Source organism: Oncorhynchus mykiss, chromosome 10 (genome assembly GCF_057628025.1).
Source record: "Oncorhynchus mykiss isolate SJ-2025 chromosome 10, ASM5762802v1, whole genome shotgun sequence".
NCBI lineage: Eukaryota > Metazoa > Chordata > Actinopteri > Salmoniformes > Salmonidae > Oncorhynchus > Oncorhynchus mykiss.
Genome location: NC_143031.1, coordinates 220,001 through 233,489, shown reverse-complemented (window position 1 = coordinate 233,489; position 13,489 = coordinate 220,001). Strand labels below are relative to the sequence as shown.

At 44.9% G+C, this 13,489-nt stretch overlaps 1 protein-coding gene across 10 annotated transcripts in view; it reads left to right on the top strand.

Annotated features, from left to right (window-relative positions):
• LOC110533228 (baculoviral IAP repeat containing 2) overlaps positions 1-13,489 on the top strand; it is an 86,451-nt gene that overhangs the window by 26,547 nt on the left and 46,415 nt on the right. For all 10 annotated transcript variants that reach the window (XM_036989432.2, XM_090188739.1, XM_090188735.1 and 7 more), the window contains 2 exons: positions 9,989-10,154; positions 13,285-13,436. In XM_036989432.2, the coding sequence (XP_036845327.2) occupies positions 9,989-10,154; positions 13,285-13,436 (318 nt within the window). The remainder of the gene's footprint in view (positions 1-9,988; positions 10,155-13,284; positions 13,437-13,489) is intronic.

Sequence of the window (13,489 nt, the reverse complement as noted above, 5' to 3'; positions counted from 1 at the left end):
ACAACATCAGGAGGGCTAGCTCGGAACATCTGGAAAATTGATTTTAAGGAACTGATTTTAGCATTAAAATACTCCAAACAATGGCCAGTCATTTCAGGTCCAGTACCGTCGCCGTTCAGGTGTGAACATTTCAGCAGGCTACTGGCATTACACATCTGGCTAAAAGACTGTAGCTCTGCTGGAGTCACTTTTATTGATAACTTTGACACCTTTTGGAAACAGAAGATACTCTACAGGAATGACGGAGTCCACCCAAATCATCTTGGCTCCTGGCCTCTGTCCACGCATTTTAAGGCTGCGTTGAAAAATCTAATGTTATTAGTCACATGCGCTGAATACAAATCAAATCAAATTTATTTGTCACATACACATGGTTAGCAGATGTTAATGCAAGTGTAGCGAAATGCTTGTGCTTCTAGTTCCGACAATGCAGTAATAATCAATGAGTAATCTAACCTAACAATTCCAAACTACCTTACACACAAGTGTAAAGGGATGAAGAATATGTACATAAAGATATTTCAATGAGTGATGGTACAGAACGGGATAGGCAAGATGCAGTAGATGGTATCGAGTACGGTGTATATATACATGAGATGAGTAATGTAGGGTATATAAACATAAAGTGGCATAGTTTAAAGTTGCTAGTGATACATGTATTACATAAAGATGCAGTAGGGTTAGGGTTAGGGTTAGGGTTTAAAGTGTCTAGTGCACATATGTCAGAGTCAAGGCCCGCGGGCCACATCCGGCCCGCAAGAAGGTTTTTTACGGCCCCTGGGATGATCTTGATTTATTATTAGAACCGGCCCGCAGCAAGCCGGCAGCCCGCAGATCTTTTACACGCACCAATACTACATTTCCCACAATGCAAAGGTGACGCACCGAGCAGTAGGCTGCTTCATTTCAATATTTATTGGCACAGCAGTCGTCAGCATCACAGTAAAATTAACTTTCAGATACCCATCAAAAATGGCAAAACGGAAGGTGGATACTGAGAACCGGGGGTTTCAAACAAGGTGGGAGTCGGAGTATATGTTCACGAAGGTAGCTGGAAAACCTGTGTGTCTTCTGTGTGGAGAAAGTGTGGCGGTACTGAAAGAGTATAATCTGAGACGACATTATGAAACGAAACACGCGGACAAAAACAAGAATATGGACATGGAACAAAGGCTACAAAAGGCAGAGGAATTAAAACGAGGCCTCAAATCTCGACAGGCTCTGTTCAAAAAAGCCAAATCACAAGGCCAGGCTGCTGTCAAGGCCAGTTTTATTTTGGCAGAAGAGATCGCTAAATCAGCCCGGCCATTTACGGAGGGGGATTTCATCAAAAACTGCATGATTAAAGTTTGTGACGAAGTTTGCCCAGAAAAAAGGCAACTCTTTTTAAATGTGAGTCTGAGCAGAAACACCATTGCCGAGAGAGTAGACCAGTTGTCCATCAATCTAAAAGAGCAGCTTGTGAAAAAGGGAAAAGATTTTATTGCATATTCCTTGGCTGTGGATGAGAGCACCGACATTTCTGACATTGCCCAGTTGTCAATTTTCATCCGCGGAGTGGACTCCAGCCTAAGCGTGACAGAGGAGTTTTTGGCTTTACGTCCTATGCATGGCACAACTACGGGGCATGATTTGTATGAAGAGGTGTCAAGATGTGTAAATGAGATGGAGCTGCCTTGGGAAAAACTTGTGGGTTTGACAACCGACGGAGCACCTGCGATGTGTGGACACAGGAGCGGACTGGTGGCGAAGATACGGGAAAAGATGCAAGAGGAAAACGCGACAGGTGAGCTGACAGCTTATCATTGTATCATACACCAGGAAGCGTTGTGCGGTAAAGCCTTGAAAATGGAGCATGTAATGAGCATCATCACGCGCACAGTTAACTTTATCAGAGCCAAAGGTTTGAATCACCGCCAGTTCAAGGCATTTCTGACGGAGTTAGAAACGGAGCATGGTGATTTGCCTTATCACACAGAGGTGCGATGGCTAAGCCAGGGAAAGGTGCTTCAAAGATGTTTTGAGCTTCGTGAGGAGATTTGTCTATTCTTGGACAGCAAAGGGAAAGACACAACACAACTCCGAGACGAAATGTTTCTGTGTGAAATGGCTTTTCTGTGTGACATTACGAGTCATCTGAATGCAATAAACTTGCAGCTGCAGGGTCGGGATCGTGTCATCTCTGATATGTACAGTACAGTGAAGGCATTTAAAACCAAACTGACTCAGTGGGAGACGCAGATGCGGAAAGAAAATTTGAGCCACTTTCCCAGCTGCCAGACCATGAAAGAGAAGCTCTCTACCAGTGCGTTCCCGAGCACACAGTTGGCTGATAAAATAGGTATGCTTACCACTGACTTTCGACGCCGATTTGCTGACTTTGAAGCACAAAAAAGCAGGTTGGAACTGCTCGGTAACCCATTTGCTGTTGACGTGGAAAGCTCACCACCAAACCTCCAAATGGAGTTGATTGACCTCCAATGCAATGATGCACTGAGGGAAAAATATGCGGCAGTGGGTGCTGCGGAGTTTGCCCGTTTCCTCCCCGGCACAATGCCCCAGCTGCGCATCCAGGCTGCTCAAACGTTGTCTATGTTTGGCAGCACATACCTGTGTGAACAACTGTTTTCTTTGATGAACCTGAACAAAACATCACACAGAAGTCGACTTACTGCTGAACACCTCCACTCAATTCTGAGGATTTCTTCAGCTCAGAGCCTTACCCCGAACATTGATGAACTTGTGGAAAAGATGGGACACCACCAAGTATCACCCTCAACCTCAAACAAGTGAACATTACTGTGCAATCACATATTTAGAGTTTTTACTCAGTTCAAGTTTAAAAGTTAAAATTTAATATTTGTTTTCACTGCATGTTACTTCTCCTTAAACAAAGTGTTGTTTTTGATTAATAGATTTTTGCACTTTATTTTTTTGTATTTCAATCCAATTATATTTTAAAAATATTTCAGTTGAGTGGATGATAGAAAATTGCTATTATTGTTTTTTCTTTGAAGTAAATTTAGCCCACTTTTGCTAAAATAGAAAATATAGTCTACTGATGGTGCCTTGAATACCGGTTTCTTTCATTTAATGTTCATGTTATGGGGATATTTATATAAAGGAAATTTGTCTTTTGTGTCTGTTGAAAATTAAAGATTACTGACAGAGCCATAAGAAAATATTGCTTTATTTATCTGATCATATTGTAATATATTTGTTAGGTTTTCAGTAGGTTCAATTAGGTTCACTAGACTATATGCGTCATTTAAAAATTTTTCAATGAACATTCGAACAGTCCGGCCCTCGTCTTGTAGCTGATTTTTTTATTTGGCCCTCCGTCCATTTGACTTTGACACCCCTGGTCTAGTGATATATTTGACATCAATTTCCATCAATTCCCATTATTAAAGTGGCTGGAGTTGAGTCAGTGTGTTGGCAACAGCCACTCAATGTTAGTGGTGGCTGTTTAACAGTCTGATGGCCTTGAGATGGAAGCTGTTTTTCAGTCTCTCGGACCCTGCTTTGATGCACCTGTACTGACCTCGCCTTCTGGATGATAGCGGGGTGAACAGGCAGTGGCTCGGGTGGTTGTTGTCCTTGATGATCTTTTTGGCCTTCCTGTGACATCGGGTGGTGTAGGTGTTCTGCAGACCTCACTACCCTCTGGAGAGCCTTACGGTTGTGGGCGGAACAGTTGCTGTACCAGGCGGTGATACAGCCCGACAGGATGCTCTCGATTGTGCATCTGTAGAAGTTAGTGAGTGCTTTTGGTGACAAGTCAAATTTCTTCAGCCTCCTGAGGTTGAAGAGGCGTTGCTGCTCCTTCTTCACGACTCTGTCTGTGTGGGTGGACCAATTCAGTTTGTCCGTGATGTGTACGCCGAATAACTTAACTTACTACCCTCTGCACTACTGTCCCGTCGATGTGGATAGGGGGGTGCTCCCACTGCTGTTTCCTGAAGTCTATAAATCATCTCCTTTGTTTTGTTGACATTGAGTGTTAGGTTATTTTCCTGACACCACACTCCGAGGGCCCTCACCTCCTCCCTGTAGGCCGTCTCGTCGTTGTTGGTAATCAAGCCTACAACTGTAGTGTCGTCCGCAAACTTGATGATTGAGTTGAAGGCGTGCATGGCCACGCAGTTGTGGTTGAACAGGGAGTACAGGAGAGGGCTCAGAACGCACCCTTGTGGGGCCCCAGTGTTGAGGATCAGCGGGGTGGAGATGTTGTTACCTACCCTCACCACCTGGGGGCGGCCTGTCAGGAAGTCCAGTACCCAGTTGCACAGGGCGCGGTCGAGACCCAGGGTCTCGAGCTTGATGACGAGTTTGGAGGGTACTATGGTGTTAAATGCTGAGCTGTAGTCGATGAACATCATTCTCACATTGGTATTCCTCTTGTCCAGATGGGTTAGGGCAGTGTGGTTGCGATTGCGTCGTCTGTGGACCTATTTGGGCGGTAAGAAAATTGGAGTGGGTCTACGGTGTCAGGTAGGGTGGAGGTGATATGGTCCTTGACTAGTCTCTCAAAGCACTTCATGATGACAGAAGTGAGTGCTATGGGGCGGTAGTCGTTTAGCTCAGTTACCTTCGCTTTCTTGGGAACAGGGACAATGGTGGCCCTCTTGAAGCATGTGGGAACAGCAGCATGGGATAAGGATTGATTGAATATGTCCATAAACACACCAGCCAGCTGGTCTGCGCATGCTCTGAGGACGCGGCTGGGGATGCCGTCTGGGCCTGCAGCCTTGCGAGGGTTAACACGTTTAAATGTTTTACTCACGTCGGCTGCAGTGAAGGAGAGTCCGCAGGTTTTGGTTGCGGGCCGTGTCAGTGGCACTGTATTGTCCTCAAAGCGGGCAAAAAAGTTATTTAGTCTGTCTGGGAGCAAGACATCCAGGTCCGTGACGGGGCTGGTTTTCTTTTTGTAATCCGTGATTGACTGTAGACCCTGCCACATACCTCTTGTGTCTGAGCCGTTGAATTGCGACTCTACTTTGTCTCTATACTGACGCTTAGCTTGTTTGATTGTCTTGCGGAGGGAATAGCTACACTGTTTGTATTCGGTCATGTTTCCAGTCACCTTGCCCTGGTTAAAAGCAGTGGTTCGCGCTTTCAGTTTCACGCGAATGCTGCCATCAATCCACGGTTTCTGGTTTGGGAATGTTTTAATCGTTGCTATGGGAATGACATCATCAATGCACTTTCTGATGAACTCGCTCACCGAATCAGCGTATACGTCAATGTTGTTGTTGGAAGCAATGCGGAACATTTCCCAATCCACGTGATCAAAGCAGTCTTGAAGCGTGGAATCAGATTGGTCGGACCAGCGTTGAACAGATCTGAGCGTGGGAGCTTCTTGTTTTAGTTTCTGTCTGTAGGCAGGGAGCAACAAAATGGAGTCGTGGTCAGCTTTTCTGAAAGGAGGGCGGGGGAGGGCCTTATATGCGTCGTGGAAGTTAGAATAGTAATGATCCAGGGTTTTACCAGCCCTGGTTGCGCAATCGATATGCTGATACAATTTAGGGAGTGTTGTTTTCAGATTAGCCTTGTTAAAATCCCCAGCTACAATGAATGCAGCCTCAGGATAAGTGGTTTCCAGTTTGCAAAGAGTCAAATAAAGTTTGTTCAGGGCCATCGATGTGTCTGCTTGGGGGGGAATATATACAGCTGTGATTATAATCGAAGAGAATTCCCTTGGTAGATAATGCAGTCGACATTTGATTGTTAGGAATTCAGGTGAACAGAAGGACTTGAGTTCCTGTATGTTGTTATGATCACACCACGTCTCGTTAATCATAAGGCATACCGCCCCACCCTCTTCTTACCAGAAAGATGGTTGTTTCTGTCGGCGCGATGCGTGAAGAAACCAGCTGGCTGCACCGACCTCCGTTAGCATCTCTCGAGTGAGCCATGTTTCCGTGAAGCAAAGAACGTTACAGTCTCTGATGTCTCTCTGGAATGCTACCCTTGCTCGGATTTCATCAACCTTGTTGTCAAGAGACTGGACATTGGCGAGTAGTATGCTAGGGAGTGGTGCGCGATGTGCCCATCTCCGGAGCCTGACCAGAAGAGCGCTTCGTTTGCGTCTTGGTGTGTAATGAGGAGCAAACAGACTCTGCACTTGACACATTTATGAAATTGCTTATTCCAGTTACTAATAAGCATGGACCCATTAATGGGGATCCATAATAAACCCCAGGAAGAGTAGCTGCTGCCTTGGCAGGAACAAATGGGGATCCATAATAAACCCCAGGAAGAGTAGCTGCTGCCTTGACAGGAACTCATGGGGATCCATAATAAACCCCAGGAAGAGTAGCTGCTGCTTCGACAGGAACTAATGGGGATCCATAATAAATACAAATATATCAGCAAACCCAACAACGCCGTACACGCTGTCTGCCGTCTGCCCGTACACGCTGTCTGCTGAAACCGGGTTCATCTGTGAAGAGCACACTTCTCTAGTGCTAGTGGCCACCAATTGTGAGCATTTGCCCACTGAATTCGGTTACGACGTCGAAGGACAGCGAGCATGCATATGAGCTTCCCTGAGACAGTTTCTGACAGTTTGTGCAGAAATTCTTTGATTGTGCCAACCCACATTTTCATCAGCTGTCCGGGGGGCTGGTCTCAGATGATTCTACAGGTGAAGAAGCCGGATGTTTAGGTCTTGGGTTGGCGTGGTTACACATGTTCTTCGGTTTTGAGGCCGGTTGGACGTACTGCCAAATTCTCTAAAATGACATTGGAGGCGGCTTATGGTAGAGAAATTAACATAAGATTATCTTGCAACAGCTCTGGTGGACATTCCTGCAATAAGCACACCAACTGCACGCTCTCTCAAAACTTGAGACATCTGTGGCATTGTGTTGTGTGACAAAAGTGCACATTTTAGTAGCATTTTGTCCCCAGCACAAGGAGCGCCTGTGTAATGATTGTCAATCAATCAAACCCCAAACAGCAAGCAATGCAGATGTAGATGCATTGTGGCTAGGAAAAACTCCCTAGAAAGGCAGGAACCTAGGAAGAAACCTAGAGAGGAACCAGGCTCTGAGTGCTGGCCAGTCCTCTTAAGGTTAGTACCTTTTTAGGAGTAAATGTCATTTGGCTTTTCATAGCCAAGCATTCATAGGTTGAGACAGCAGGTGCGGTAGAGGGAGAGAGACACAAACAGCAGGTCTGGGACAGGTAGCACGTGCGATGAACAGGTCAGGGTTCCATAGCCGCAGGCAGAACAGTTGAAACTGGAGCAGCAGCACGGCCAGGTGGACTAGGGACAGCAAGGAGTCATTAGGGCAGGGAGTCATTAGGGCAGGTTTTCCTGAGGCATGGTCGTAGGGCTCAGGTCCTCCGGGAGGGAGCATACTTCAATTCACACAGGACACCAAATAAGACAGGAGAATAACACCAGATAATACAGACTGACCCCAGCCCCCCGACACATAGACTATTGCAACATCATGCTGTTTAATCAGATTCTTCATATGTCCTGTCATGTCAGGTGGATGGATAATCTTGGTAAAGGAGAAATGCTCACTAACAGGGATGGAAACAAATTTGCATCCAAAATTTGAGAAATAATATTTTTCATTGTCTGGAAAATTTCTGGGCTCTTTTATTTCTGCTCATGAAACATGGACCAACACTTTACATTTTATATATTTTTTATTTAGCTAGCTTGTAGCATAGTGTTTGATATGCAATGCGATCTCCTCCTAATGGACAGTGTCGAGTGTCCTGACGAGAAGGCAACCTTTTCTAGCTATGCCAGCAAAATCGGGCATCATCAGCTCATTGATATGGATGTATCCAAATGAATGTCAATAGAAAACTGCTTAAACAATCGGAAATGCAGCTACTTTGCTGTTAGTCTGACTGCAGAAGTCGTGACTGTGGAACATATAGAACAACTGGGTCGCGTCCATAAATATAGACCTAACCCTAATAACTGGGTCCATAAATATAGACCTAACCCTAACAACTGGGTCCATAAATATAGACCTAACCCTAACGACTGGGTCCATAAATATAGACCTAACCCTAACGACTGGGTCCATAAATATAGACCTAACCCTAACGACTGGGTCCATAAATATAGACCTAACCCTAACGACTGGGTCCATAAATATAGACCTAACCCTAACGACTGGGTCCATAAATATAGACCTAACCCTAACGACTGGGTCCATAAATATAGACCTAACCTTAACGACTGGGTCCATAAATATAGACCTAACCTTAACGACTGGGTCCATAAATATAGACCTAACCCTAACGACTGGGTCCATAAATATAGACCTAACCCTAACGACTGGGTCCATAAATATAGACCTAACCCTAACGACTGGGTCCATAAATATAGACCTAACCTTAACGACTGGGTCCATGAATATAGACCTAACCCTAACGACTGGGTCCATGAATATAGACCTAACCCTAACGACTGGGTCCATAAATATAGACCTAACCCTAACGACTGGGTCCATAAATATAGACCTAACCTTAACGACTGGGTCCATAAATATAGACCTAACCCTAACGACTGGGTCCATAAATATAGACCTAACCCTAACGACTGGGTCCATAAATATAGACCTAACCCTAACGACTGGGTCCATAAATATAGACCTAACCCTAACGACTGGGTCCATAAATATAGACCTAACCCTAACGACTGGGTCCATAAATATAGACCTAACCCTAACGACTGGGTCCATAAATATAGACCTAACCCTAACGACTGGGTCCATAAATATAGACCTAACCCTAACGACTGGGTCCATAAATATAGACCTAACCCTAACGACTGGGTCCATAAATATAGACCTAACCCTAACGACTGGGTCCATAAATATAGACCTAACCCTAACGACTGGGTCCATAAATATAGACCTAAACCCTAACGACTGGGTCCATAAATATAGACCTAAACCCTAACGACTGGGTCCATAAATATAGACCTAACCCTAACGACTGGGTCCATAAATATAGACCTAACCCTAACGACTGGGTCCATAAATATAGACCTAACCCTAACGACTGGGTCCATAAATATAGACCTAACCCTAACGACTGGGTCCATAAATATAGACCTAACCCTAACGACTGGGTCCATAAATATAGACCTAACCCTAACGACTGGGTCCATAAATATAGACCTAACCCTAACGACTGGGTCCATAAATATAGACCTAACCCTAACGACTGGGCCATAAATATAGACCTAACCCTAACAACTGGGTCCATAAATATAGACCTAACCCTAACGACTGGGTCCATAAATATAGACCTAACCCTAACGACTGGGTCCATAAATATAGACCTAACCCTAACGACTGGGTCCATAAATATAGACCTAACCCTAACGACTGGGTCCATAAATATAGACCTAACCCCAAAGACTGGGTCCATAAATATAGACCTAACCCCAACGACTGGGTCCATAAATATAGACCTAACCCCAACGACTGGGTCCATAAATATAGACCTAACCCCAACGACTGGGTCCATAAATATAGACCTAACCCCAACGACTGGGTCCATAAATATAGACCTAACCCCAACGACTGGGTCCATAAATATAGACCTAACCCCAACGACTGGGTCCATAAATATAGACCTAACCCCAACGACTGGGTCCATAAATATAGACCTAACCCCAACGACTGGGTCCATAAATATAGACCTAACCCCAACGACTGGGTCCATAAATATAGACCTAACCCCAACGACTGGGTCCATAAATATAGACCTAACCCCAACGACTGGGTCCATAAATATAGACCTAACCCCAACGACTGGGTCCATAAATATAGACCTAACCCCAACGACTGGGTCCATAAATATAGACCTAACCCCAACGACTGGGTCCATAAATATAGACCTAACCCTAATGTAAAAATGAACTCTGCAACAGGACAAGGCGGAGTCGTCCGTTATTTCCAAGGTAATGAACGTGGACTTAATGGATGTGTTCCTGCTCCAGGTGTAACGTGACGGCGGAGGGCTGGCAGACAGGGGACTGTCCAACAGAGAGACACAGACAGCTGTCCTCCTCCTGCTCCTTCATCCAGACCCTCCCCTCCACAGCCAACCTCCTCTCCTCCTCACACTCGGCCTTCTCTCCTCTACGCAGCGCCCCTGTCATCCCGGTGAGATACTTCTTCACTTATTCTACCACAGTTGGGATGATGATGAAAAACTGATGATGATGATGGTGGTGATGATGACGGTGGTGTCATGACGTTGGGACAGTGGTAATGATGATGGTGGTTGTGGTGAGTGATATTTCTTTGTATGATTTTCACAGATTTGTTTCAAGTACAAGAAACTACACTGCGATAGGAGAAGTCATTAATGACAGAAAGACATAAAACATACAAATTCATGAACAAACAAAAACTAAAATGTCTCAAGGACTTTGACCCTCAACACAACCTGGACCCGCCCCCACTTACTTCATAGGATCAGTATTACACTCCCGGAAACACAGTGTCACACAACCCTGTTATCTCAAACCTTTATTCATCATGGTGATGATGATATTGATAATGTTGATGGTGATGATGACGATGATCATTGGGATTTGTATTTATTAAAGGATAAGTTTTGCCTTGGCAGCAGCTAATGGGGAACCTTAAAGGAGCAGTTTTGCCTTGGCGGCAGCAGCTAATGGGAAACCTTAAAGGAGAAGTTTTCTATTTTACAACCACATTTCACATGTTTTTGAGAAACTTAAACCAAACAGCAAATCACTTCCTTATCCGTGTGTGGTATGGGGGCCCTGAAAAAATGTCATTTTAGAAACGGAAAGCTGTCAGTATAGTGACTGTGGCAGCAGCTACTCTTCCTGAGGTTTATTAGGGATCCCCATTAGTTCCTGCCAAGGCAGCAGCTATTCTTCCTGTGGTTTATTATGGATCCCCATTAGTTCCTGCCAAAGCAGCAGCTGCTCTTCCTGGGGTTTATTATGGATCCCCATTAGTTCCTGTCAAGGCAGCAGCTACTCTTCCTGGGGTTTATTATGGATCCCCATTAGTTCCTGTCAAGGCAGCAGCTACTCTTCCTGGGGTTTATTATGGATCCTCATTAGTTCCTGCCAAGGCAGCAGCTACTCTTCCTGGGGGTTTAATATGGATCCCCATTAGTTCCTGCCAAGGCAGCAGCTACTCTTCCTGGGATTTATTATGGATCCCCATTAGTTCCTGCCAAGGCAGCAGCTATTCTTCCTGGGGTTTATTATGGCTCCCCATTAGTTCCTGCCAAGGCAGCAGCTACTCTTCTTGGGGTTTATTATGGATCCCCATTAGTTCCTGCCAAGGCAGCAGCTATTCTTCCTGGGGTTTATTATGGCTCCCCATTAGTTCCTGCCAAGGCAGCAGCTACTCTTCCGGGGGTTTATTATGGATCTCCATTTGTTCCTGCCAAGGCAGCAGCTACTCTTCCTGGGGTTTATTATGGATCCCCATTAGTTCCTGCCAAGACAGCAGCTACTCTTCATGGGGTCCAAACAAATTAAGGCTAAAATAAAACGGTACGTACAACATTATTACACCGCTACATATCTACAGTACAAAATTTATAATACCACCATACATACAGTGTATGTGTCTCTTCACAGTCCCCGCTGTTCCATAAGGTGCATTTTTACCTGCTTTTTAAATCTGATTCTACTGCTGCATCAGTTACCTGATGTGGAATAGATGTCCATGTAGTCATGGCTCTATGTAGTACTGTGCGCCACCCATAGTCTGTTCTGGACTTGGGGACTGTGAAGAGACCTCTGGTGGCATGTCTTGTGAGGTATTAAATGGTGTATTTGTTATGGTTCCCCATTAGTTCCTGGCAATGCAGCCGTTACTCTTCCTGGGGTCCAGCCACATTATATACACATTTAAAATCATTACAATACATTTCACATCACATTGTGTGCCCTCAGACCACTACTCTACTATCACGTGTCTATGGGGTGGCAGGTAGGTAGCCTAGTGGCTAAGACTGTTGGGCCAGTAACCAAAAGGTTGCTGGTTCGAATCCCCGAGCTGACTAGGTGAAAAATGTGTCTGAGCAAGGAACTTGACCATAATTGCTCCTGTAAGTCGCTCTGGATAAGAGCGTCTGCTAAATGAATACAATGTAAATCACAAACACAAATTCCATGTGTGTGTTATCAGATGTGTATGTGTGTGTCTGTGCCTGTGTCGGTCTCTTCACAGTCCCCGCTGTTCCATAAGGTGTATTGTTACCGGCTTTTTAAATCTGATTTTACTGTTTACATCAGTTACCTGATGTGGAATTGAGTTCCTTATACAGTGGCAAGAAAAAGTATGTGAACCCTCTGGAATTACTGGGATTTCTGCATAAATTGGTAATACAATTTGATCTGATCTTCATCTAAGTCACAACAATGGACAAACACAGTCTGCTTAAACTAATAACACAAATTATAGCATTTTTCTTGTCTATATTGAATACGTAATTTAAACATTCACAGTGTGGGTTGGAAATGGTATGTGAAACAACCCTAGACTAATGACTTGTCCAAAAGCTAATTGGAGTCAGGAGTCCGCTAACGTGGAGTTCAATCAATGAGACGAGATTGGAGATGTTGGTTAGTTGTTCATCAGTCCACGGTAAGACAAATTGTCTATAAATGGAGAAAGTTCAACACTGTTGCTACTCTCCCTAGGAGTGTCCGTCCTGCAAAGATGACTGCAAGAGCACAGCGCAGAATGCTCAATGAGGTTAAGAAGAATCCTAGAGGGTCAGCTAAAGAATCACAGAAATCTCTAGAGCATGCGAACATCTCTGTTGACGAGTCTACGATACGTAAAACACTAAACAAGAATGGTGTTCATGGGAGGACACCACGGAAGAAGCCTCTGCTGTCCAAAAAAAACATTGCTGCACGTTTGAAGTTCGCAAAAGAGGATCTGGATGTTCCACAGCACTACTGGCAAAATCCAGACTGATACCTATCAGGGTTATTGAGGATAACATCGAGGAGAGTAGCCTTTTCTAGATTTTTGGAGTCATACCTTGTGGGATTGGTAATAATCTGAGAAAGATTTAGGGATCTTTCCCTAAATTGAGACACAAGTTTGTCCAGCACCAGATTCTGATTGATGATGATGGTAGTAATTAGGCACGTTCCAGAGCTTCAACGTTGTTGACACCTGACACCTTGCGTGAACTGTGGAATGCATCCTTGATGGTGGTGATGATGTTGATGGTGAAAATGATGATGCCTGAATTTTTAATAACGTGTGTTCTTTCCCCCAGGTGGCAGGCCCTGGCCCAGCCCCCCTCCCTGTCTCCGCTCCTAACCCTGCCCCCAACCCAGTGCCGGGGGAGGAGCCTGTTGGATATTTGAATATGGGGTTCTCTGCCCCGCCCCCCTCCAGCCCGCTGAGCTCCAGAGGAGTAGAGGACATGTAAGGACAGACGAGAGGCTCTTATTGGCTGGATGTTTCTACGTTATTATTGG